Source organism: Hyperoodon ampullatus, assembly GCF_949752795.1.
Source record: "Hyperoodon ampullatus genome assembly, chromosome: 15".
NCBI lineage: Eukaryota > Metazoa > Chordata > Mammalia > Artiodactyla > Ziphiidae > Hyperoodon > Hyperoodon ampullatus.
In genome coordinates, this window is record NC_136928.1 from 35,320,207 (window position 1) to 35,348,170 (window position 27,964).

At 38.0% G+C, this 27,964-nt stretch overlaps 1 protein-coding gene across 1 annotated transcript in view; it reads right to left on the reverse strand.

The window, feature by feature from the left end:
* LOC307064478 (UTP--glucose-1-phosphate uridylyltransferase) overlaps positions 1 to 27,245 on the reverse strand; it is a 29,297-nt gene extending 2,052 nt beyond the window's left edge. The window contains exons 1-4 of the mRNA XM_079721073.1: positions 27,202 to 27,245; positions 26,003 to 26,130; positions 25,051 to 25,158; positions 62 to 247 (exon numbers count right to left, since the gene is read on the reverse strand). Coding sequence (XP_079577199.1) covers positions 62 to 247; positions 25,051 to 25,158; positions 26,003 to 26,116 — 408 coding nt within the window. The 5' untranslated portion in view covers positions 26,117 to 26,130; positions 27,202 to 27,245. The remainder of the gene's footprint in view (positions 1 to 61; positions 248 to 25,050; positions 25,159 to 26,002; positions 26,131 to 27,201) is intronic.
* Positions 27,246 to 27,964: the final 719 nt, after the last annotated feature.

A 27,964-nucleotide genomic window follows, 5' to 3' on the forward strand; every position in this document is an offset into this window, starting at 1 on the left:
TACCCTAAAAACTAAAAATGATTTTGTTAGCTCACGAGAAAGGCTAACAGCTACTACTCACTTCGATTTGCTGAACGGTCAGATCCAGAAAGGTATTCTCATTCCTCACACCAATCAGACTCTTCGGGCCTTTGCAGCCCATGCTGGTTCCCAAACCACCATTGAGTTTCACCACCACCAGCTTGTTCAGCACAGAAGATATGTTATCAGGTAAGCCCCTGGCCTTTATCTTCTCATAAGGTTGAATCTGAAATTAAAAAAAAAAATTATAGACTAATTCAAACAGCTTTATAAAAGGTTGAACCAAATCAATACCAAGATTATTTCCATGCTTCCTTAAAGAGGTCTGCTTTCTCTGTAGAAAGTTTCAACTACATTTCCTTTAATGTCCAGGGCCCTTCTGGTTCAAAATCAAGTTCTCATTGGCAACTTCCCTTGCACACAGAAGTAGTTCAGCGGTTCATTTACAGTACAATGGAGTACAAGAGGGGGAAAAGTTACAGTCTACAAATATTTGTCTGGCTGGTGAGAACACCTAAGTCTCTTGGACTACCTTCAAAAACTCAGAATTCTCAATTTGCATCAACATAGCAAATAGGGTGCACAAAACTCATCAAATCTGTGACTATTTCTGGTACACTATGAATCTACTTCAGTTCTGGAGAAGTATATATATGATCACACAGTTCTTGGTAATATATTCATGCTATTCCTGGAGACAGTGCCAAATACTCAAAACAAGCTAACAGTACCTGCTCTATTATGGTTCACAAGGGTGTGATTATTGCAATCTGAAAGACTTTTTTTTTTTTTTTTTTTAACAAAAGCAAGTTTGCCTGAAAGAAAATGAGTTGTGTAAACAGTAAAACAAGTTCGAAATGAGCACAGAACCTTCACCTTCAATTTATCCCTCACAGGGAAGGAACAATGACACAGTGGAAGCTCAAATTCTTCTGTTTAAAGAAGAGGCACAAGCAAGTCTAAACATCTTATAACAAGAATGAAAGTTTTTAAAAAGATCACAGTATATTTTCTATCCATTTACAGAAGAACATTTGTTGTTATTTTTCTTTAATGAAATAGGTCATCAAATGTACTCTTTGGTTACATGATGGTGGAGGATAGATAACACTTGAGGGGACTGAAAAAATAAAACCCTATCATACACTTTGCTGTTTTCATGTTCTACTACATGTAGGTGTGTGTGATGGCGTGTGTGTATGTGTGTGTGTATGATGAATAAAGTCTATGACTGGAAAAGGAGTTGATGGGCTCACATTTCAGTGATCAGGCTGTGAAGGCAAAAATCCCTTTATACTTGGTCAAAAATACATACATGTCAAATGTGGATTCCTGGTCATACACTTCAAGTATCTATTACTGAGAATTTCTTAGGCACATTATATCTACTCAAAAGAGTTATTAGCAAATGGGACCAAGCCAATTATTTTCCAATTATCTTTTAAAAGCCAAGAATTTCCATTTCCATTTAGCAGTTACTTTTTTTTTTTTTTTTTTTAATTGGCTGTGTTGGGTCTTCGTTGCTGCGCGTGGGCTTTCTCTAGTTGCGGCGAGTGGGGGCTACTCTTCGTTGCAGTGCACGGGCTTCTCATCGCGGTGGCTTCTCTTGTTGTGGAGCATGGACTCTAGGCACACAGGCTTCATTCAGTAGTTGCAGCACGTGGGCTCAGTAGTTGCGGTGCACGGGGCTCAGTAGCTGTGGCTCATGGGCTCTAGAGCATAGGCTCAGTAGTTGTGGCGCACAGGCTTAGCTGCTCCACGGCATGTGTGATCCTCCCGGACCAGGGCTCGAACCCGTGTCCCCTGCATTGGCAGGCGGATTCTTAACCACTGCGCCACCAAGCAAGTCCCTAGCAGTTACTTCTGACTTCCCAGAAAAGAGTCTGATATTTACAGAAGCCTCACAAGGGTGTGAAAATCAATTTAACTAAAAACCCCTAGTTCATGTATTCATTTTAGGTAAAACTGTTTTAGTATGGAAATATTTTTACCTATTTAATGTTTCTTTGAATACTTAAAAAAAAAATAGAATACATAGAAGCAAATTTTTTTTTCTACATATGGTGAGACAGGCCTATGTTTTCCAATTTCACCTAAAAATACTTTCATTGTGAAATATCACACATACAAAAGTTTATAAAATACACATACATGGTAGAAAGAATAACCTAAATTTAAAAAGAATACTGCCATAGCGTAGAAGCCTGCATGCATCTGTCCCTGATCATATTCCTCTTCCACCCCTAGTAGTAACAACCACCTTGACTTTGACTCCCTGTAGTTTTACCACCTATGTATGCATTCATAATGATAACAATATTTTACTTAATTTTGTCTCTAAACTTTTAAATAAGTTGAATCATACTATAAAGTATCCTCTTGTGACTTGCTTCTTTAATTCAATGTTATGTTTTAAGAATTATTCACATTAATGCATGCAGCTATAATACATTCACTTTTCACTGCCATGTAGTATTCAGTTTACGTATCCATTGAGAGACAAAATTGTCATTATTCACAGATGATATGATTTTACATGTCGAAAAATCCAAAGACCTCACAAATAAATTGTTAGGATAATGTGAGCATAGCAACATTGAAGATACATGGTCAGTATTAAAAATACAACAAAAAAACACTGCTTTTAGGGACTTCCCTGGTGGAGCATTTGTTAAGAATCTGCCTGCCAATGCAGGGGATATGGGTTCAAGCCCTGGTCCAGGAAGATCCCACATGCCGCGAAGCAACTAAGCCCGTGTGCCACAACTACTGAGCCTGAGCTCTAGAGCTGGTGAGCCACAACTGCTGAGCCCACGTGCCACAACTACTGAAGCCCGCACACCTAGAGCCTGTGCTCCGCAACGAGAAGCCACCGCAAAGAGAAGCCCGTGCACCGCAACAAAGAGTAGCCCCTGCTCGCCACAACTAGAGAAAGCCCGCGCACAGTAACAAAGATCCAACACAGTCAAAAATTAGAAAAAAAAAAAAAAAAAAAGCCACTGCTTTTGGAGCCCTTGTGCACTGTTGGTGGGAATGTAAAATGGTGCACCTGTTAAGGAAAAAAATATGGTGGTTCCTAAGAAATTAAAAATAGAATTATATGATCCAGCAATTCCACTTCTGGGTATATCCCCAAAGAATTGAAGGCAGGCTCTCAAGAGATGTTTGTATACTCACCTTCTTAGCAGCAGTATTCACAATAGCCAAAAATGGAAGCAACTCAAATGTCCATCAACAGATGAATGGATAAAAAAAAAAAATGTGGTATATACACACACGGAATATTTTTCAGCCTTAAAAAGAAAGGAAGTTCTGATACATACTACAACATGGATGAACCTTGAAGACATTATATTAAGTGAAATAAGCCAGTCACAAAAAGACAAATACTTGTATGATTCTACTTACATGAGGCACCTAAAACAGTCAGATTCAGAGACAGAAAGTAGCAGGGTGGTAAACAGGAACGGGGAGTTGCTGTTTAATGGGTTGAGAGTTTTAGTTTTGCAAGATCAAAGAGTTACGGAGGTTGGTTGCACAACAATATGAATGTACTTAACAATACTGAATTGTATGCTTTAAAATGTTTAAAGGTGGTAAAAAATTAACTGCTTCTACATGTAAAAAAATTAGAAAATAAAATTGATTTAAAAGGTATCTTTTATAATAAAACCATCAAAAATAGCAAATAGCAAATATCTAGCAGTAAATCTAACAAAAGATACGTAAGATTATATACACGGAACCCATTTTTGAGAAAAATTAAAAGACTTAACTAAATTCAGGGATTTATTTATCATGTTCGTAAATTAGAAGACTTGCTAATGTAAAGATGTTAATTCTCCCCAAACTGATCAATGCAATCCTAATAAAAATCTCAAGGGTTTTTTGTGTGGTAACTGACAAGCCAATTTAATGTATGTATGAAAACACAAAGGGCCAGGAAGAGCCAAGACACTCTCAAAGAAAACCTTAAGTCGGAGAACCAGCTTTATAACATTCTTTTTTAAAAAACTGTAGTAAATATGTATAGCATAAAATTAGCCATCTTAACCATCTTATAGCCATCTTAACCATTTTTAAGTGTACAGTTGAGTAGTATTCAGTACATTCACATTATTGTGCAGCCAATCTCCAGAACTCTTTCATCTTGCAAAACTGGAGCTATACTCATTAGAAAACAACTCCCCACTCCCTCCTTTCCCCAGCCCCTGGCGATCACCCTTCTACTTTCTGTCTCCATGAGTTTGACTACTCTGGATGCCTCAGACAAGCAGAATCATACAATATTTGTCTTTTTGTGACTGACTGATTTCACTTAGCACAATGTCCTCAAGGTTTATTTAGCATTCTTTTTTTAAAGTGGCTTATATGTTTGAGGAGATTCCAAATTAATGCAGGTTTTTCCAGAAACATGTTTTTATTTAATAAAGTTAATGTGTGTGTATGCAACAGATCTGAGAGAAGGCAGGACTGATATGAAGAACTGGAATACAGGTACAGGTTGGCAAATTCTATGGCAAATTGAGCCTTTAATAACTTATTTATTCCATTTGCAGGTATTAAAACTGGAATAGAATACATGTTCTGAAGTCTTAGTTTAGTAAATCAGAAAATGGATTCTCTTATTTGAATTTAATGAACATAACAATACTCTCTTAACTTTGAATTAAAAGAATGAAAAGAACACTACAGGTGTAACCACAGTTCTAAAAGTATAAATCTAAGGAAACGCTAATCTTTTGGATACATATGAAAACAGGACAGAATGGCAGGGCTTGGGGTTTCAGACACTGCTCAACACCTGAGTTGTGAATTTACTAGTATCTCTGAGGGATGGGCGGCCTGTCATTTCAAGGCAAAAACTTTACAAAAATGTAAACAATGTAAAAAGAAATTTAAGTATGTAGTCAAAAGATCAATAGGATGGCATTTTTTTCACTGTCACTCTCCAGTGCTAAATGCAGCTGAGGAACTGAAGTTTTAATTTTATTTAATATTAAATGTAAATCAACACACATGGCTAGTGGCATGTGCAGTTCTAGATGGTCTATTAAAAAAATCAACTGAGGGATGAGAATTACGTTTCAATTCGTTTTAATAAAACTCTGCCAAAATCCTTCTTTGTTCAATACAATCTTTTTTTTTCACTTTAATGTCACTGACATCACATCACAAGACATTCAACCAAACACATAAACACTACACTTGAGTATATCAGATATCTTTAGGAAGAACGTAATTTCCTTTTTGAGCCAACAAATGTTTACACAAATTTAAATAATAATAATATCAGGCAGAATAATGTAAACTGGATTATATCTTAATTCTACTCTTTGAAGAACTGTTTGGTATACTAACACTAACAAGCATTAAACAAAGTGAGGTTTAGGAACCATTTTTAGAAAAAGTACTAATAGGGATTTTTCACCTCCTGTGCAGATGAATTAAAAACCAAATGTCAACCTTGTTGCCTTAAAGTTTCACCAGGAGAAAGAAACCCTCCAAAGTCATGTATGTTCATGATAAAACATCTTTGATCCACATACCATAAAGAATATAAAGTATTTAGAGAAAAAATACGTTTTGTTCCCACTAATCAATCTTCAAAACATGCATTTTACTAGAATGCTTTAAGAAGACAATTCCTTATGACTGAGTCTATGGAGGCTAAACAAATTTTTTCTTGTATCCCCCAAATTTATTCTATAATGGTGATAAATAAAAGGTCTTAGCCTCATAATGATTTTAACACTAGGCTATTTGGCCTTCAGCCAAAAGGTATATTAAGTATACTTTTAGTTTTAATTCAAATCTTCCCAAGACTGGTATCTTAAGAACTTGAGTTTAAATTTAAAATGTACTTCTGAATTACTTTTCAAATATTTGGAGTGAAATAAAACAAGCTGATCCAAGCATAACACTAAATTCCAAAACTGAGCTAATGAAGACTTTTGGGTACAGGCCCAGGCAACTCATAAGTAGAAAGACTTGTTTACCATTCAGGTTAGGGCCCAGAATTCTCTGTGAAGTGCCATATTTAGAACCTTGTACCCCAAGTTAAGTGGGCAGGGAGTCACCCTACAAATGTCAAGGAACCATGGTTCTTTAGGTGGTGCTTTCAGTAACACCTACTTGTCTTGCTATATCTAATTCTTAAAAGCAGCTAATTAAATACCAGTACCACTGAGGAACTTGACTGTTAACAAGAAAAGGACTATGGAGAGAAAGGGAAGAAGTCACAAGGTGTGAAGTAACAAGGTACAGCCAGGGGAAAGATGTCCAGAGTCATCAAGTTAGTGTTGCTGTTCGAAGCCTCCACTTTTACTTAGGTTTCGACTTATACCCACAACACTCCCACACGCAGACACAGACACACAGGAAGGCACCGACTGTGTGGGTCCAGGAAGGCAGGACACTTTTGGTCTACAGCTTATTACAGGTTAAATTAGGTGGTAAGCTCAGCTTCCCATCACACAAATCACCCTACATGCCAACAAAAGTTCTCTCTGTTGGTGACGCTATCCACACCCTCCACCAGGGACCTCACCAAGCAATCCCACAGAGCTCGGTTTATTTCCACAAGCCAAGGGGACCTGTGTTAGAAGGTTGCTTGGCAACAGCTGAAGTTATGCTGGACACACCTAGTCACAGAAACATTATTAGACCTGTGCTCCACTTTCTTCTCCTCAGCTCCCCCAGGAGAATGCACAAAGACATCCATTCAGGCAAAGATGGAAGGTGTTGGGAGACAACAGGGAGTACCATGCACTGCCAGATGTGGCCTTGATGTTACTCTGAATCCCTTTAGTCAGTGACTAGTGCTATCTTTGTGCTTTCAATCCTGATCACCCTGTTTCTCTTTCATGTCTCTATTCAGACATGAATAGAATTCAGTATTCTAAGAAGACCTCTGCTGCACATAAATATACAGCAGGGCAACCCCTAAAGGTGAGGTGGGGCAAACCGCATGAGACTCCCTCAAAATGCGCAGCGGAGACGAGGCCCCTCATGTTCTCTTCTCACTGGGAGAAAAGAATGGGTCAAACACCCAACTTCCTCTGGGGAATGAACAAAAGAAAGTAGTTGGCAATCTATGAAAGAACATACTTTAAACAACATTTTCCCTCTAGGATGTCAATCTAGTTTTTCTGCAGAAACTGAAAGATTTTAAACAGATCGTTTAAAAACTGTCTAATGTGATCTGTATCTTGCCAAGTCTGCTCACAACTTACTTTTCAGTTATCAGAAAAGCTGAATTCATCACACCGTCATGGAGACATGTTCCCATTAGCAACAGTATAACCTGGTCCTTGGTAGCATATTCGTGCTATTCCTGGAGACGGTGCCAGACAAGCTAACAGTGCTGCCCTGTTACGGTTCACAAGGGTGTGATTATTGCAATCTGAAATTTTTTTTTTCAACAGAAGCAAGTTTGCCTGAAAGAAAAGAGCTGTGTAACAGTAAAAAAGAGTTTGAAATGACGCTCCATATGTACAGGAAGTGTTCCAAGAACATCAGCTTATTCACCAAACCCTCACTGCACAGCCTTTGTGTACCAAGGCTCACATTGTCTCTTCACTTCACATTTCTAAAGGTAATGTCCAAAATCTGGGTCATTTGAAAGCTCCTACCAATTAATTTAATGACAGAAAAATCATACCTAATCCAGAGATTTGTTTTCTCATTCAGTAAAAGCTGGCAAATCATGTACATCATCACATACTCCACCAACACACTTGCCACCAAGTTACGGCCACCGAGATACGCTCAACTGCTCTTCATAGAGCAAATAAAGCCATCCTCTATGGGAATGCCTCGACCTTCTGCCACCAGATCAGATCCTCGGGACCTCCCTGCATCTCCACCTTTGCTGCTCCCCCTTCCTTCTCGTCACAGGAAGAGCTGTCCCCGACCCTAAGGCAACCTCTCTGCCAGTGCCCATCTCAAGATCCCCGTTTCATCAATCTCCCAGGCTCAGCATGAACCTCTCCCTCTCTATTCCTTTCCATCAGCATGAACAAATTCAAATATATGACATCTAAAAAACAAAGAAAACAGCAATGCATACACTCACTCATCCCTTTCCACACTGACATCCCTCTTTTCTCCATCTTCTTAAAGGCAAAGCTTCTTGAAAAAGTTGCTGCACTCACCTCTCCTTCCTCACCTCCCTTTCACTCGCTCACGTGCTGCAATCTGGTTTTCCCCATAGTTCAATGAACTGCTCTTACCAAGGTCATCAACATCCTTCTAATTGCTAAATCCTATCCGTAACATCAGTACTTCTCTAACTGTGCTCTCAGCTGCATTTGACACAATTGACCACTCCCTAGATCTTGAAATGCTCTATTCTCCTTGACTTCTGAAACACCGCATTCTATTTTCCTCCTCTTTCTTCCTGTTCCTTTTCAAGCCCCTTCTCAGTAGACCTCCTCTTTCCAGCAATCTGCTCCTGTCTCTATGGCACCAAGACACACCCAACTGCCAAGCCAAGAGCTTGCCCACATCTGATCAATGACCAAGTCCTGTCAGCCTCAGGAAACTGTCTCTGTTGTCACAGTCAGCATCCCACTCACCTCTCATCTAGTGGTCTCTATGGTCCCCTTACCTCCCTCCAACCCACCCTCTATCTTGCAGGTGGTGATCTTCTAGAAAATAAAATTTGAAGATGTTTCTCTCCTAATTACGTCATTCACAAAGCAAAGCAATGGCATGGCATGGCAGAGATCATTAGCTGCCTACCCCAACATCATTTTTCCCCTTCCATTTCAGAACCCTGATTGTCAGCTGGGCACACCACCATCCCCCCCAAAAAGACCACATTTCCAGCTTCCCTTGCAGGTATTTGTGCCAAAGTGCTGGTCACTGTGACTAACTGGAAGTGAGTTGAAAGATTTCCAGAAAGTCTCTGTGAAAGGGCAGGGGTTGTGCCCCTCGTCCCCCTTCCTGCTGTTTGGAACGAAGACACAATGACTAGAGTTCATTCAGGTGGCCACCGGGGACCATAAGGAGATATGGTGAGAATAGCAGAGTGGCAAGACAGAGAAGGGCAGGTTCCTGATAACCACCAGGTTGCCACACTAGCTCTGGATTGTGTCTCTCTACATTTACTCTATTATTTTGAGTTTCACTATTAAGTGTAGCTGGATTGAATCCCAAACAGAAGACATGGTATACAAGGTCTGTAATGATTCGGCCCTTTCTTCCTTCTGCTCTCTGCTCTCCTACTCTCCCTACACACTGTTCTCCAGGGACATGCAGCATTGGGCTCTCTAATGTGCCACATCTCTTGCTTGCAAGTCTCTGCACTTTCCCCCTCATGCAAACTCAACTTCACCAAATGCCTTTTCTTCATCTTCCACATCTCAGTTCAGAGCAGTGATTCTCAGGCTTTATGAGCTATCAGTCACTTGTGAAAATCAGACATTAATGGACTCTCTTTCAGGAAAGTGCAATGCCATCCCCCCAAGAAACAAAACTTCACAAATGTGGAAATTTCATTCACAGAATATAAAAATAATCTCTATAAGAGATGCTGTTTATTTCCCAGTGAAAGTTAACATGCAAATAAAGGAAAAAATAAACTAACTCTCCAAACTGAATTTCAATGAAAAGGCTTCTGTTTGGCTTGAATTAGAAGTTGACACTGTAGATGGACTTTGAGATGCCTGCCATCTTTAACTGCCATTCAGTTTTGACTTTCTTTTTTGATGATCCTGAGTACTAAAAACCTCGACTCTCTCCAAGGCAAGCTCTCACAGCTTGCTCTGTCAGTTGAATGCAGGCTTGTGCTAGGAACACCAGAATTCTCCAAGACTTCGAGAACTCAATGGCTCATACATTTTCTGTATCTTCAAAAGTCAGTAAGGTCATCTTCGGTGAAGTCTGCCTTACTCATGCAGGACTGCACCATCTTTGATGCAACGCTCACAGATGCAGAAGAGGATGAATTACAGTGTATGTGGTGCTTACTCTCCTCTGCAGTAGCAGGACCAGAAGTGCTGGCTGGCATCACAGATACTACTGTGCACACAGCACCAAGACTTTTCTTCCAGCACAAGTTTTGTTTGGCTTGGAAACTTTATCATTTTAAAAACATTTCCAGAAGAGGTTCATAAATAATAATTCCTCTTTGAGGGCACCAGCGGGCACGTAATGGATGAAAACCAGTACTCTGGCTGCCCTGAGAAATGTCTGAAATTGCAAGGCCATGCTAAAGGGAAATGATGTAGCTGCTGGTTCCTCCATGACCTGATTCAAATCATTTTAATAAACTACATCAATTTCAGCATGAATTTTATCATTTGATAAAAAGATTGCTCCAGAACTGAATGAGGCAGGATAGTAAAGTAGCTGAGAGCACAGGCTTTTAGCCAGGCTGCCTGGGTTTGGATCCTGGATTCCACTGCTTATTATGGCAAATTATTTTTCTGTTCAAAGTCTTTTTCATCTACTTCATTGATCTGTTATGAGGATAAATGAGACAATACGTGAGAAGTGCTAAGCAAAATGTGTGGCCCACAGTAAGAACACAGGTGCTGGCTGTGCTATCACTACATCACTGATCCAGACACACTCTCCACCCCACCCCACACTTGAACATTTCTGAAACCAGGATGCATCATACAACCAACGGGATCTGAAAATTAATTGGTTGCACTCTTTTTCTTTCTTAGTTGTACATAAAAGGTACAACTTATAATCGATGGCACAAATTTGATAAAATACAGCAAAAAAATTTGATAAAACTCAATTTCTCTCTCTGCTCCGAGTCACAAACCAGCTCAGTGATCTCCCAGGTATGGGTTCCACCCCGTCTCTCTCCAGTTATGTGTACCTTGAGGATACTTTAAGACAGAGGCCAACAAACTATAGTCTGTGGGATAGTCAGAACTGCCACCTGTTTTCAGTGTTACTGGAACACAGCCGCTCTCGTTAATTTACATATCGTCTATGGATGCTTTTATGCTACCATGGCTGAGGTTAGCAATCACGACACAGACTACACAGACTACAAAGCCTAAAATATTCATCATCTGACCCTTTACAGAAAAGGTCTGCCAAACCCTGGTTTAAGACCGTCTTCTGTGGTTTTGATAATATCTCTGCCTTTCCAAACTTTGCTCCTCCTAACCTGGCTCCATGCTGCCTGATGACTTCTCAGGATGGCCAGAGAGCAGGCGCTCCCTCAGGCCGTGTCAGCTTGCAGTTCGGCTGGCAACAATGCTGCCACAGAACAATCCCCCAGGCTTTTGTATCCCCGCATATTCATCCAAGAAAGCAAAACCAAGGATGTGTAGTTGGTAGCAGAACTCAGCAATTTTCAAAACAACAGAAGGAAAACCTAAGATTAAAAAGTCTTTTATCTACTCATATGAGGTACCTAGAGTAGTCAAATTCATAGCGACAGAAAGCAGAATGGTGGTTGCCACGAGCTCGGGGGAGAGGGAAATGGGAGTTGTTGTTTAATGGGTATAGAGTTTTGGTTTTGCAAGATGAAAAAGTTCTGGAGATTGGTTGCACAACAATGGGAATATATTTAACCCTACTGAAGTGTACACTTAAAAATGGTCAAGATGGTAGATTTTATGTTATGTGTATTTTACCACAATTAAAAGAATTTTTTAAAAAGTTAGTCTTTTGTGTGGGTGTATATGTGCAGGTACACATATACACCCTGTCAAGGTGTCAGAGAACCACATAGCAAAATCACTTTTTGTGATACTCATATGACCAGGAGGGAGTCTGACAAAGCCCCCACTTCCTGCTTCAGGTACTACCAGCTTCTATCAGTAATTATTATACTGTCTCCAAATCGTCTGTTCAATGCTCCATATCTCCAGGAAGGCAGTAACTGCCATATGGTACTCCCCCTACCATATCTATCACCTTTAATTATGTGTCATGCTCATTAGCAGCACTCACATATTTGTTGAGTAAATAAGTGAATAAATAAATGGAACAAACAGCTATTAATAAATGAAATCCATTCTCTGGAACTTATTTGTTGTCTTATTAAATACTAAGTTTCAAACAAAAGTGGTGTCATCACTAATTAGAAACCTGATTACAAACATCATTATTTTAATTTTATAAAAAAGTACTGAATTAGCCAACATTATATACAATTCTGATAAAGAAAACCTAAATCTAAGACTTTGCACTACATAAAAAATCATTTTTACAGGCCATAATATTAGTGTAGTAATTATAAAATGATCCCTCTGTGATAGGAAACAAACAGAACGATCACATACTAAACATTATAAGCTAAGCCTGGAAAAGTACATTTCCTAAGAAAGTTCTTTCGTCTTCTTTCACTTAAGAAATTATAAGAACACAAGACAAACTATCAAATCAAGTACATATTTTAATTTTGTCAGCTATTGATATTAACTCCCACATCTTTGTTTCTTTTTAAATTAATTTTAATTATTCTAAATTACATGTCAACTAGACCTTACAGACAGGAAAACGGTAATTTTTCCAGTAGTGGAGGAAATCAACTGTCCTATTCATACACTGAGTCCACACATGTCCAAAAGCAAAAATTTGTAAGAGGGAGTAAGTAAACAGGTCCTTTCAAAGAAAAAGTCAGAAATCTTGGCAGCAACACTGCTTTCTAAACAATTACACTCATCAGTACCAACCCAATAACTCATGCACAATATCCTTCACTACAATCTGCTACCTCAGTTACTAAAGTCAACCTTAATAAAAATCTCAGAAAGAACTATTACCAGGAGCTAGAATCATAAAAATCACTTATTTTCATCTTAAGTCTCATACTGCCCTCTCGGGGGAGACAAACTTGAATACTGTGCCTTTTTGTTACATAAAGGTAAGGATCATAGCAATTCAAAGTCCAATAACCAATTATTACAAATAAAAGGATGGTTCCATATTAAATTAATACAAACAACTAACATAACACAAATAAGCCAAAGAAAAAATTCAACCTAATAATCAAATAAAAATTTTAAAATATTTTTCATCTCAACTGGCAAATATTTTTAAAAACAGTAATACTCAATGCTTTAATAAATGTAGCAAGACTGACAATAGACTGTAGGTCTCTACTCAATGCTAATTCAGAGAGGCCTTTCCTTTCTCTGCCTACCCTCTCTAAAATATTACCTCTATTCCCTCATTCCCTATATCCTTACCTTTGTTTTTTTCATGTCACTTATCACTACTTGAAATTACATGTCTTTTACTATCCACGCCTCCACTAGATTATGAACTAAAAACTAGATGAGGGTAGGGCTTTATCAGTATGGTTCTCTACTAACATACAGTTGGCACTCAAAATATAGCTGTTGATCCAATAAATTAATGTGACTAGGAGTGCAAACTGATATACTTTCTGGAAAGGAATTTGAAATGTCTAATAAGAAACTTTAAAAGCTTTATATCCTCCAAACACAACATCATTTCTGAATATTTATTCTTAGAAATAATTCTGAGATGCAAGGATTTATATATAAGTATATTAATTACAGAGTTTTTATAATAGGAAAAAAATAAGAGTCAACCTACATGCCCAACTACAGGAGACTTTCCAGAAGTAACACACACTGATACACTTGTACAAACTCCCAACTTTCACACTTCTGTCAACTGTTTTTACTACTATATTTCCTTCAAGTGATGAGTTAGATTCATTATTTTATTTCCTACCATCAAAAAATTAAGAAAAAACATTTGAATTCCCAACTTCTGCCACGCCCAATGATAGATGATCAAAGAATCTTATAATGGTCATCCACCAACCTTCCTACAATTTCACCTAAGCTTTAACAATCTAATGCCAAGAACGCTCTGCAAAACTTCCCCTGCTCACTAAACCTGACACCCCACAACGAACACACAAATCCTTTAAATACCTAAATGTCCACACAAAATGAGAATGGGTGCCCAATTCTTTTAATAGCTACAATAGTCCTTTGAAACAAGGCTTCACATCTATCTTGAGATTAGTAGGTAAAAAAAATCTATAAACATGGATGGAGTTGCTGGTTAAAGATAATCTATATACACCACCCTGGGGCTTTCACTACGTGGATCTTCAATAAAACTCTTTAATAAAACAGAATAGTACAGCTAATCATTTTCATAACAGAGAACATTATGTTGCTTATCCTCACTGGCCTTACAGCTACTAAGGAGCACAGACTTCCTGTAATCCAGAAAGTTAAAGAATTTCCTGGAATTTATCTCTGCAATCAGGAAAAATCACTAGAGATAGATGAGCTTTATCTATTACAACAAAAATTGCAAACTACCAACACATTTGATACAAGAGAATTACAGGGATGTAAATTATGGCTCACCTACTTGATGGAATATTTTGCAAAAAATAAGACACACAGAAAGAATTAAAGTATTCATGACCATAAATGAAACAGATATCAAATTAAATATACTGATAACAAATAAATATATATTCATAACCAAAGACAAAGAATATTTAAATAAGAAAAGTTACAGAACTTAAAAAAGAAATACCATCTGTAACCTTAATACAATTCTGTTGTTTTCACTGTGTCCAGGATAGCACCTGACATCTAAGAGGTACTTAGTAAATATTTTCTTTTTTTTTTTTTTTTTTTTTTGTGGTACGCGGGCCTCTCACTGTTGTGGCCTCTCCCGTTGCGGAGCACAGGCTCCAGAAACGCAGGCTCAGCGGCCATGGTTCACGGGCCCAGCCGCTCCACGGCATGTGGGATCTTCCCGGACCGGGACATGAACCCGTGTCCCCTGCATCGGCAGGCGGACTCTCAACCACTGCGCCACCAGGGAGCCCCACCAGTAAATATTTATTGAATGTATAACAACAATAGTAAACATTTACTGAGTCTTTATCAGAGTGCCTGGCACACAGTAAATGCTTTACATGCATTCTCAATAATACTCATTAAAATCTTACTTTCATTATGTCTACTTTTTATGAGTGAGGAGACTGGGCGTAAAGCAGTTAAATAACCTGCTGAATGTTACGTGGCTAAGAAGTAATGAAGCTGGGATTTAAATCTCTGGAGTCTGTATTCTTGACCTCCCTGCCATTACAGGTAAACTGGAAAAAAAAAAAAAACTGTTAAGTACACTGAAGGCAGAATGAATTCAGTATACATAGGGAGGTGGTTTTGTAATGGTGGAATATATTAATGACTGACACTGAGCATGAGGTAATTTCTCACATACCTGTTGAATAAGTATATGATTAAGAATATTATAGCTCAAAATCATGAGATTAGAAGTTCTAAACTATAAAAAATTGCTCAATACACATCATTAATGTATAGAAGCTAAACTGCAAGGAAGCTAAACTGCTAGCCCTGATAAAGGGTGTTGAAAAAAGAAAAACAAAACAGGAAAAATTAAAAGTAGCCATTTCTTCAGTGGGAACCAAGAACTATAAGAAATCGGAATTTCCTATGTAATTCAGAGTGAGAGAGCCACTCCTCACTTACCTCCTAAAAACACATTTCAACTAGCCTGCTATATAAAGCCTGCTATATAACCTCTCATCTCCTCTATTTTCCAGCACCTTCTTAGTTCAGCCAAATGGATCCCTCCAAATCGACAATGAACTGTAGACATGGTCCCTATTTACCTTGTGTAGACTCAGTTCTAATGTCACCTCTTCACCCCTAACTTGCTTAGGACTTTCCAACTCCCCAACTGCTCTTTCCTGCTACACTTGCTACATGTACCAGGAACCCACTTATCTAAAACGTTCTAGATAGGTAGACAGTAGATTTAAAAAACAAGTTCAAACACAGAACAATGAAGAAGTTTTAGGTACATAAACTATTTCAACTTTTTACAAATAATAAATAGTACAGTCGTTCACAGAGATCTTTTCCTTTGGTATGGTATGGATCTGCTGACCAGAGCTCTGTCAACTTATGTAAACCACACCAATAAGATACCATCTGTGATTTTCCAGTTTTGTTTCTTCAAAGTGGACCAAGATCTTAGTCAACTGTGAAACAATCTGCGTGCAGAAGATTCATACTTATCTCGCCCTCACCTAATTTAACAATACTTTTTTTTCTTTTTGGCTACTCATCTTTATCCAACTTTCTCAAAGCATTCAACTCAATTTTCATGGAAATAAATTTTTTAAGCCCATTTCATTCATAAAATTTAATTTCATTATGTCATTACAAAACTATAACTAGTATGAACAGGTTTGGGAACAAACACTATCAAGTTTTGGTGAACAAACCACTCCACTTAGTAAGAGAAGAACTTAGGATGATTAAGAGTAGACCCAAGCATTCAAAGAAAATGGAGAACACCAGTTAATCGCTCTAGGATGGAAGTGCGTTAGTGAACTGTCTCTGAAACTACCTTCATAGCTATTATCCTACTGTACTATAAATGTAACTTTGTGTAAACATCTCCCCACTAAACCAAATATTCAAAATTGGTTTGCTATTGCATGCTTGTGTTGTTCATTCCTTTAGCCCTCCAGGCAGCTACACAGACCCTGAGGCAGCCAAAGCCCTCCTCCCAGCTTTAAACAGCCTCTTGTATTTACCCCATTCATTTTCTGTGTATGTTATTACATGGGAAAGGTTGGGAAGCATTGCACAAAGTTGTAAGGTGTTTAAGAGCAGTGATTGTCTTTATTTTTGCATTCCCAATAATTAAAATAGTGGATATTTGATAAATTTGTAGAGTAAAAGTAATGAGTAAAGGAGACCCTTGTCTTCAGCCAGGGGGAGAGGTGTGACTGCTGAGGTAAACCTGGGCCAGCACAGCAGCAATGGGAAATGAGTCTTTTAAAATAATCTTATTTCTTTACACATTTATGTTTTCTCTCTTCTACCAGAATGAAGCTCCACTGAGTGTTAGGCCCTTGTCTATCTTGTTCACTTGTATTCTGATGCCTAGATAAATGCTTACCCCACAGTACCCATTTAATAAATATTTGTTAAATGTGTTGCTGTTAGAACTTCAAAGTCAAGTGAGGATATCTGAAGCTCTAAGGGAAGGAGTGGAGCCTACTCAACAGTTCTACTCAAGGAAAGGTGGAGAAATGATGGAAAAGCCACGCTTTAAACACTTTCAAGTTCCTTTCAAACATGGATGGCAACTGGTGATTGCTCTATAACATACCAGAGTGGTTAACAGCCTGGTCTCAGGCAGATCTGGGCCTAAATTCTGGTTCTGCCACTTACTTAATAGTTAAGTAAACCACCCAGTCTCAGAGCTTTCAATTGTGAAACAGAGAAAACAGCGAGCTCCTAGACTCATCTGAGGATCATGTAAGGAAATGCATGTGAAAGCTGAGAACATGCTTGGCACATCAGCGCAGAATAAATGTCTGCTGTTATTGCTCTTATTACTGTTGCTGATAAGCACATAAAGTAGGCCCCATTCTGCGCACTGGAGATGAAAATAGGGCTGTACTCCTTGAAGAGCTCCATTATTGTTACTAAAGGATATGAAAGAAACAGGTCTTTGGAGCCTGCCACCTGGTTCATACCAGGGCTCTTCCTTTTAGACGAATTACTAACTCTGAACTTCAGCTTCCTCTTTTTAAAATGAGCATAATAATAGCACCTATCTTCCAGGTCTGTTGTGAATATTAAATGAGATAACAAACACAAAGGATTCAGTACATCTGACATAAGCACCCCAACACTGAAAATAAGCATTAACTACAGAATACAGAGCTGCACATACACAGGTTTTTATGAAATTTTTAAATGAAAAATCCTTAATGCTTTGCTTCATTAAAAAACAAAAAATTTTGGAATAGTGTTTGTTTCATGCTCTTTTGAAATAATAGAAAACTTTCCAATCTCCCAAGGGCTTTAGGACTATATACAATGAAGACACTTGTCTTTCACAAGCCTTTCTATAAAAAGAAATCTTTGTTTAATGGCTTACTTCTGCCTTTTTCCATATTTAGTCTAGTTATAGGTACCCCTCTGGCATTTCTATGTTTCTTCTCAGCTATCTTTTTTTTTCTGAGCATGGAAGAAACATTCCATAAGCACTTTTAGCAATTATTTTGTGCTTCCTTTGACTCAGCAGGAAGTTTAAAAATGAATTCAAGTAACAAAAATCAAACTATTCTAAAATTAAAAGTTTATTTAAACACATATTGTAAGTTGTTAACTTATTCAATTCTCATGTGTTTACCTACCTATAGCATTTTGTTTCTTACCCTCAATATTTTTGCCTCTCAAAGTCCCATACTTACTGCCCTCCCATTAAAACTTGTAGCAACTTCCAGGACTTCCTTGGTGGTCCAGTGGTAAAGAATCTGCCTTTCAATGCAGGGGACGTGGGTTCGATCCCTGGTCAGGAAACTAAGATCCCACATGCCGTGGGGCAACTAAGCCCTTGAGCCACAACTACTGAGCTTGTGCACCTCAAGGAGAGAGCCCGTGTGCCACAAACTACAGAGCCCACACGCTCTGGAGCCTGCACATCACAACTAGAGAGAGAAAACCAGCACGCCACAACTAGAGAGAAGCCCACGCACCACAACGAAGAGCCTGCATGCCTCAACAAAGACCCTGCAACTAAGACCAAATGCAGCCAAAAAATAATAATAAAAAAATAAATAAATTAAGGAAAAAATTGTAGCAACTTCCAAAATGCTGAAGAGATTTAAAATCATAATAGTCTTATTACAACTGTATACTTTAAACCTGATAAACTAGAGAAGAGATGACAGTAAAAGAACTGACAGAAAACCTAAATGACAAAAACAAGAATCAGAGTGATTACAGATGGCAAATGATCCTACAAAGTAGGAGGTAACTGAAGAGACGTGCCAACTGCTCCCTAACCCTTACTATAATTGAGAATTTTTTTATAGACACTCTAGGAAGTTCAAAGACTTTTAGATATTTTTTTAACTGTTAAAGGCAAAATATATACAGATGGTAAAAAAAAAATTCAAATACTACAAACAGGTATATGTACATCACCCCTTTATAGAAGTGAGCTAAAACCATAAAATTAGTCAACCTTGTGAGACATTTGGCCCATATCCTTATCAGCTAGGGTGGTAGTTTTCAAAGAACATTCCACTTCAGTATGGATTAGAAAGGACAAAGGGTGATGACCAGAGAGTTGGAAAGGAATTCTAACAGAAGAGATGCAAAGTCCAAAAGCCAATCTGTTTATGTGACTAGGACTAGCTCTTCACTAAAATCACCGTACATTTCCCCTATAAGTCAACCCTCCTGTTAGTCTGTGGACAAAAGATGCTTCAAAATAACTGTGACAATCCTAAATTTCCTAAAAAATAACACTCAAGCCTCTAACACCAAATCCTACTTATGATGCATACTAGCTTTAAACTCTAAGGTACTAAATAGCAGTGTGATTAAAGTGATTAAAGCAGTGTACATTGTTAGTTTAATTATATAATTCACACTGTTGGAGCAGCCCTGGAGAAATGAAGGTGGGGCAGGGGGGAAAGGCCAGAGACTATTAAAAAAAAGTTTTACGGAGGAAGATTAAAGAGCAGGTGGAAGGGGCTTCCCTGGTGGGGCAGTGGTTGAGAGTCCGCCTGCCGATGCAGCGGACACAGGTTCGTGCCCCGGTCCGGGAGGATCCCACATGCCGCGGAGCGGCTGGGCCTGTGAGCCATGGCCACTGAGCCTGCGCGTCTGGAGCCTGTGCTCCGCAACAGAAGAGGCCACAACAGTGAGAGGCCCGCGTACCGCCAAAAAAAAAAAAAAAAAAAAAAAAGATGTGCAAACATTAGCTGCACAATATATTATGATTCACCTTCCAAAAGACAAATTTTAAAAATCTGTATTTTTACTCTGTACACGTACACTGTAACTTTCTCAGAATGCTTTATTATTATATTTAAACACGTTTTAATGTTTTTGTACTGATAAGACTAAGAGTAAGAAAAGCTCTCAGTTATTTTGTGGAGCAAAACAAAAAAAATCTGCTGAAGCTAAATACCACATTGATACGATATTTTTCATGCCAATTCTCTGTCTCAAACAAACAAAAAGAGTTGACCCTATATAACTCCTCCCCATTCACAAATACACCCTTACCCTTTTGAGGACTTTAAAACAAGAACAATGACAATCATAAATCAACCAGGGACTTTGTGTTCCTATCTAAATGAAAAAGCCTTCTTTAGAGAATATTTTTCATATGAATGATAATGTACTTTATTGTCACCAGAGGTCATGGCCAGCCAGGTGATAACAGGTTTTAAGTTAGGGCTCAAAAGAACCCGTCGGTCCCAGTACCTTCTTGAGTAGGCTCTGTATCTTCCCATCTCTTTTATCTATTTCCCATCCCTCTCCATCCTCAACACTTAAGCTCAAACATTAAGCTTGGCAAGGAAAAAGACACTCTTACGGCCTCTCTAGAAAGCAATTAAATGGCCCAATGAAGCTGTACATGCTGACTGGTCCCTCCTTGCTAGTCGAAAACATTAACCTTAATACATTTTTTAAAAAACTTTCCTTAAGTAGCTAAATATCAAGATAACTAAATGAATGTAATCATCAAGATTAACACTCACAAAATGGGGGCAAAGCATTATCCATGGCATAACTCCATAAATTGCATTCTTCTTCTAAGCATAATTCAATAAAATATGGGCTCAATAGGCTTTTCAAAAAAAAATACGTATGTCAGAGAACAGACTGGTGGTTGCCAAAGGGGAAGAGGAAGTGAAATGAGTGACGGGGATCCAGAAGCACAAACTTTCAGTTATAAAATAAATAAGTCATGGGGATGTAAAGTAAAACATGGAGAGTACAGTCAATAACATTGTATTAACTCTGTATGGTGACAGATGGTAACTAGACTTACAGTGGTGATCATTTAGCAATGCATACAAATGTTAAATTAAATCACTATGTTGTACATCTGAAAGTAATAAAATGTTGTATGTTAGTTATACCTCAATTAAAAATATATATATATGTGCTCACTGACAGAGCTAAAATGAAGTATTCAACACAGTAGGCAAGAATGAGTAAGTAAAACTTGACAACATAAAATTTCAGTGTCTCTCTATAAGTATATCCTCCAATCTAGTATTTACAAAAAGATAGTTTTACCTCAAATGTAATCATCTGAATTGAAAAAGGCATTTGAGGTCAGTTTTCTGGGGACCAAAGAAGTAAACTACTGAAGATCTTCTAAAAATAAATATACTAAAATGGGGTCAACAAACTTTTTCCATAAAGGTCCAGAAAGGAAGTATTTCCGGTTTTGTAAGCCGTATGGTCTTCATCACAACTATTCAACTCTGCCATTGTAGTATCACAGCATTGTAACAGCTACAGACAATATGTAAGTGAGTAAGTGTGGTTGTGTTCTGATAAAACTTTATTTACAAAACAAGGTGGCCAACTCCTACACAAAAATATAGATCCTCTGTCATGACAATGTTTATATGCAAGGATGACATGAGAAATGTCACTCTAAATGGCTATTCTCTGACGATAATTTCTTTTTAGTTAAGAGGGTACAGTATCACCTGCATTTAAAAAATAAAAACCTATGTTCAGGCTTCCCTGGTGGCGCAGTGGTTAAGAATCTGCCTGCCAACACAGGGGACACGGGTTCGAGCCCTGGTCTGGGAAGATCCCACATGCCGCAGAGCAACTAAGCCCATGTGCCACAACTACTGAGCCTGTGCTCTAGAGCCCTCAAGCCACAACTACTGAGCCGTGTGCCACAACTACTGAAGGCTGCGTGCCTAGAGCCCGCGCTCCACAACAAGAAAAGCCACCGAAATGACAAGCCCGCGCACTGCAACGAAGAGTAGCCCCTGGTTGCCACAACTAGAGAAAGCCCACACGCAGCAACGAAGACCCAACGCAGCCAAAACCAAATTTTTAAAAATGCTTAAAAAAAAAACCACCCTATGTTCACTAAATAATGTTGTGTTTTGAAAGGAAAACTGACCTCTATATAATCTCTATGACCAGAGAGTAAAAAGCCTGGGAGTCGGGGGGAGAGGGAGGGAGCCGGAGGCGTGTAGCGGAAGCAAGGCGAATGAATATTAACCTATAATTTGTATTCTCAGAACTACTTGCTAAAGCTAATAGTTAACATACAGAGTATATAAGACACATTTGTGCCCTCAAGAAGCTCATAACATAGTTAAAAGAGCAAACTTATTTTTTCCCTCTGCATTTCACAACCCTCAACATTAAGGGCACATGGGATTATAAGAACATTTTTTAAAAGATGCTCACAACCTAGGCTTTAAAATAAAGACTTTTTTTTTTTTTTTTTTGCAGTACGCGGGCCTCTCACTGCTGTGGCCTCTCACGTTGCAGAGCACAGGCTCCGGACGCGTAGGCTCAGCGGCCATGGCTCACGGGCCCAGCCGCTCCGTGGCATGGGGATCTTCCTGGACCGGGGCACAAACCCGTGTCCCCTGCGTCGGCAGGCGGACTCTCAACCACTGCGCCACCAGGAAGCCCAAAGACATATTTTTAACGGAGACTTACATTTTTATAAACAGAAAGAGAAAAGACTTCATAAAATCATATTATATCCAGAATTCTATATTCTATTTCTTTCTTTTTTTTTTTTTTTTTCTATATCAATTCAGCATTCCTATCAGTAACTACAGCTCACTGCAGGGGCATAGCCTCCTGAAAGGATCTGTCAAGACCTTGTTTGGAATGGTGGCACTGAACTGGAAAAATCCCTAGGTGGTTCTGATCCCTCTACTTGCTTCCTCCCCCCCACTCCAATCCCCACGCCAAGAAACCCTACTATGTATCATAATCTTCTCTCAAAATACACAAAGGCAGATTTCTCCATTGGCAAAGCAGAATCCTGAATCATAAAATATACTGAAAGTAATACATTTTTGTGCCTTCCTTCAAGGTAGGCTCAATCATCAAAAGGTTGTTTGGGCTTCCCTGGTGGCGCAGTGGTTGAGAGTCCGCCTGCCGATGCAGGGGACAAGGGTTCGTGTCCCGGTCCGGGAAGATCCCACATGCCGTGAAGCGGCTGGGCCCATGAGCCATGGCCGCTGAGCCTGCGCGTCCGGAGCCTGTGCTCCGCAACGGGAGAGGCCACAGCAGTGAGAGGCCCGCGTACAGCAAGAAAAAAAAAAAAAAAAAAGGTTAAGTTTATGTAATGAGAAAAGAAATTCCCAAGTCTGCAAGAATTAAGAAGAAAACCACACCTTTATCCCCAGGTCTGTCATTAATCAGAAAAGTAAAGTCATTTCAACTAGGAATAAATACCTAGCAAAAATATTAAGTATTTAAAGTGGGAAAATACATAACGCATAAATTTTTTATTATAATTTTAGGCCTACTCCCAAACATTCTTTTTTTAATCTGACTGAATTTACAACTAGTTCCTTTTTAAAGTTATATACCTATCCAGAAGATTGCTCTAAATAATTTTTCAGGAGAAAATATGATTAATTCTACCACTTAAAAGCAGAAAAATAAATCACAGTATATCACTAGAGCGAAGGAAATCAAAGACTAAAATAGAAGACACTAAAGAAAAAAATATATGTATATACACACTGTAATTGGCAAGCACTACAGACAAGAGGAATTTTAACTTCAACATCAAAAATGAGAGACTCCTCAAGGTGAACGCTTAGGTGGGATTTTTTTTTTTTTTGCTTTGTTTTCTTTTTTTACCATGAGCGTGTAATTTATAATTTTTAAAAATTATAAAATTTTAAAATTTTATAATTTTTAAAAGTTTTATAACTGAAAGACAATTTTGACATATAGGGAAAAAAGTACTCTTCACCAGGAACTACATTTAAGATTTTCTCATTGGAAGAAATATGAGGGACTCCATTAGCTTAAGCCACCAGATATGGTATACAAATGAATGCATGCAGTTATGTCCCAATACAACTTTACAAAACACAAGCAGTGGTGCAGCCCTCAGACAGTAGTTTGCCAAACTCCTGCTTAAAACAGCCCTGTTTTTAAACCAATATTAGATTATTTAAGATTACAGATACATAAGAGATAAACTATCTACATACAATTATTCCACTCCATCAAGCCTTTTCTACCTTCAGTGAAAAATGCCACAAGCAGCAGTGGTCAAAACTGCTGACAGGAAAGGAAAGAAAGGTCACTGTGTTAACCAAACCTGTCCCTGAAACAATCACTTAATTTACATCAATCATTCAACTCAGGATACATGGTCTCCTGGCCTCAAAGACTAGTAAGAAGACAACACATGCATACAAACAACTGCTACTAATTAGGCTGGCTTACTACCACAGCAAGATAGAAATAACCACGAACATCTGCAAAATGTTTCATGGTTTAACATGTTTCCATATGTTTCTTAAGACAGTCTCATAACAACCCTGTGAAGTACAGAAAGCATTTGGTATCATTCTCATTTTACACAAAGCTCAAAAGCAGTAGAGCTAGGATTTGAACCTCCGATACTAACGCATTACACCTCTTCAGTGCAGCTTTCTGCTAGGAGCTGACAACAGAGGTGGAGTCATTTAGACTGAGCCTCAAAGAATGAGCAGGATTTTGATAGGTGAAGAGCCCGTAGCATTCCAAGGAAACAACATACACAGAAGTCTAGAAGCAGGGAAATACTATGCATGTGAAGGGAATGCTGGGTTGGTTCAAGAAAGGCAGGCAAGGGAAATACAGCTAGAAAGATGGGTTGAAAGCACAGGGAGAGCTTTAAGTAGCTGACAATGACTGTACATGACCCTATAGGCAATGAGAAATCAGATGGTTTGGAGATAGAAGGAAGAAAACATAATGAAGCTCTTACCATGTGTTTGAACAAAAGAACTGCCTCACATTCAAGGATGTTAAGTTATGAGGTAGTGTTATAGGGAGATTAGACTTTCATAAGTGCTCCGCAGGACTGGATAGATGGGTCTAAAAGAAAGGAAAGTAGTAGCAGGCTATCTCTGTAGTTTCAATGTCTGAATTGATGGTTCCTACAGGTACCCTATAGTATCCCACCCCCAAAAGTTAAACCAGTGTCTGAAATTACCTTAAATTTTCCTACATTTTATCCAAAACTTACCGAATCTTCTGGAGGTCTCTGGATTTTTCCCCAATCCACAGAAGGTCCCTTTTCTTGCAAAAATCTATGAAATAGCTTCCGAAATCCATCAAGGTCTTTTTTGGTGTGCTATGAGAATAGAAGTCGTTGTTATAACTAGCAGAATACTTAATATTTAATAAAAACAGACATATATTGTACATTTAAAATACCTTTCAGTGAAATTCTTATACCTTTAAACATGGAGTACAGCAGAGACTTTTTTACACCCCAATTTAAAACTAAAGAGGAAAAAAGCTAATAGGAACAACACTTAAAGGAATACAAGTAAACTCCCCATCTCCCACCTGTATCATGTAATCTGAACACCATTTGGCCTGTGGGAATTCCAACTGGTTCTCTACATTTACTCACCAATGTATTTCTCTACTTCTTTTAAGTGACAATTAATCTTCACCGAAAGAACAAGAAGGAGCAAAAAACAGCTAACCTCAAAACATTAAGTATAAATTGAAATTTGAAAATGAAAAGGATAACCTATTGACTTATAAGTAGAAAAGTAAACACCTGCCTATTCTGGGAAACCTCTATCATAGCTGTCAGAGTAGCACAGTTCTGTTAGAACTGGCTGTTTGGAAAAGGCATGCAGGATATAAGGTTGATCAATTAACTTCTCACAATTTTAACTGAACACTGGTATCCATTTTTCCATCCAATGATACCAAAACACAGATCACATAAATTGTAATTTTGTTCTGATTCTTTCAAACTTTAGAAACTTACCAGAATTTAAAAAATAAAAAAGACAATGGTTTTATAATGGGCAAATATTGAAAATCCTTAATTATTGAGCAATCCTAATTTTTAAAATATATCACTACATCTTGTGCTTATTTCAGGCTAGATGATCAGTAGCAGCAATAGCAACTCAGTATGTAGATGGATGAAAGCGAAAACAGTGTAGGGTCCTTACTTCAAACTCATGTGATGGTGCTGTTGTGAGTATCTTTTCTAGTTCCTTCTTCACAGATAATTCTAGTTCTTGTCGAATGACTTCTTGGAACTGAGAAGCACCATCCTGAGACATTGCTTTGCTGAGATCTTAAAACAAAAATATAAAAACCACAGACTGAGAACTCAGACAGCCATTCAAACAGCTGGTAAACCACAACCAATTTATTTCTGGTGTGCCAGCAAATGAAAAGGGCTCAATCTTCTGGTCCCACCAATCTCCAGGAGGATTTTAGCATTGTAAACTAGTTATGACTCAATAATCATATGCACTCAAATCTGTTTGGTACATCTATATGCTTTACAGGTGTATCTAAAATACTAAACACTTTTGGGGAGATGAAGCAGGTGGAAGTAAAAGGATTAATCTTCATTTGAGCATATAGTTCCATCTCCGCTGATGTTTCCGTCCTAGCTGTCAAAGCCGGAAAAAAATGAGAACACCTGGAATAACATTAATAAGGGCATATTTTACAGAACCTGTCCTTATGGAACTGCTGCCTCATAAGAGAACTGAAGGGTTTGGCAATTGAAGCCAAATTGACTCCTTCCTCCTCCAGGACAGATGAAAAATTTAAGGAATCCTTTCCATTTTAGAAGGGGAGCCACTCTAGTTCATATTCCTCCCTAAAGAAGAACCCCTTGAGAGATATTGGCTATTCCAAAGTGCCTCTACTTTCCTGGCATCAAAATTTTCATTTTAAAAGGAGAAGGACACAGGGCTGCCTCCCTGTTTCTGGTTCCTAATTTCAGCCAAACTTTTCACTGCTCATGTGTGCTGGACAAGACTATCAGGACTTTTGGCATAGCTGGGCACCTCTATGACAGATAGATCTCACTAAAGGTGACAAAAATGCCTGTTAGATGAAAACAAACAAAGAAAAACGCAGAAAAAGAAAACATCCCAGGCCCAAGTACCTTAGGAGGAAAATGCCAACAAGGTTGTTTTACATCCTTCATTATCTAGACAGAAATTATCTTGCCTACTTCTTGTAAAATAAGGAACAATTGGATTATTGTTCACCCCCCCCTTTATCCTCAATACCTAACTCAATCTTATTTTATAAATGTATTTTTGAAGCTTATGTTCAAACATTTCTTTTGATAGCTAGTTAGTTCTACAAATGTTGGTTAATTTAGCAAAACCATATTTCAACATACCTAAAAACACTCCCACATACCATAAATTCCTTCATTTGTTATCTGGGCAGAAGGAAGCATATAGACAGAATTAAAGGCAACATAATCAATATTTTAAAGATAGTTTTGAGAGCAGAAATTAGTAAAGTACTATTAAAAATTAGTAAATATGTAATTCCTGAGGTAATTTAATGTAGATAGCCTTTCCCAAACACCGAAAAATGTTAACAAATGAGTTATTTATCATAGCTCTTCAAAAAAAAAGTATATACACAATTTCCAACACATTAAAATAAAAAAAAATACAAGGGAATTTGGTGAAAGCACACAATCTAATCCTAAAATAGTGTTTTCTAACTGCTTTTCTTAAAGGCTTAAGTTTATGGACTCCAGTAAAACTACCAAAATGACCTACACTGTAGTTCATAAATAACTTCTTTGTGAGCTAAGAAACATCATAAGAAACACACACCTGTATGTTCCATAAACAACATAAAGATATGTTTCAACTAGTAAGTAGCAATTTGATTATAACATGTAAAAGATGATGACAATGGATGAACACGTTAGCATAACTTTTTTTTTTGCACATAAAGGGTTTACTTTAAATGTTTTAAGGATAGGATAGAGTTACATAATTACAAAATTACAGAATTAACAGACTTATATTGTTTATACTTATAAATGCAGAGAACAGGTAACTGTCTACACATTGTATGAAATAAAATTAAAATTAAAAATGAATTCAAGCTTGAAAGTTGAGGTCATTTACCTAATTTTAAAA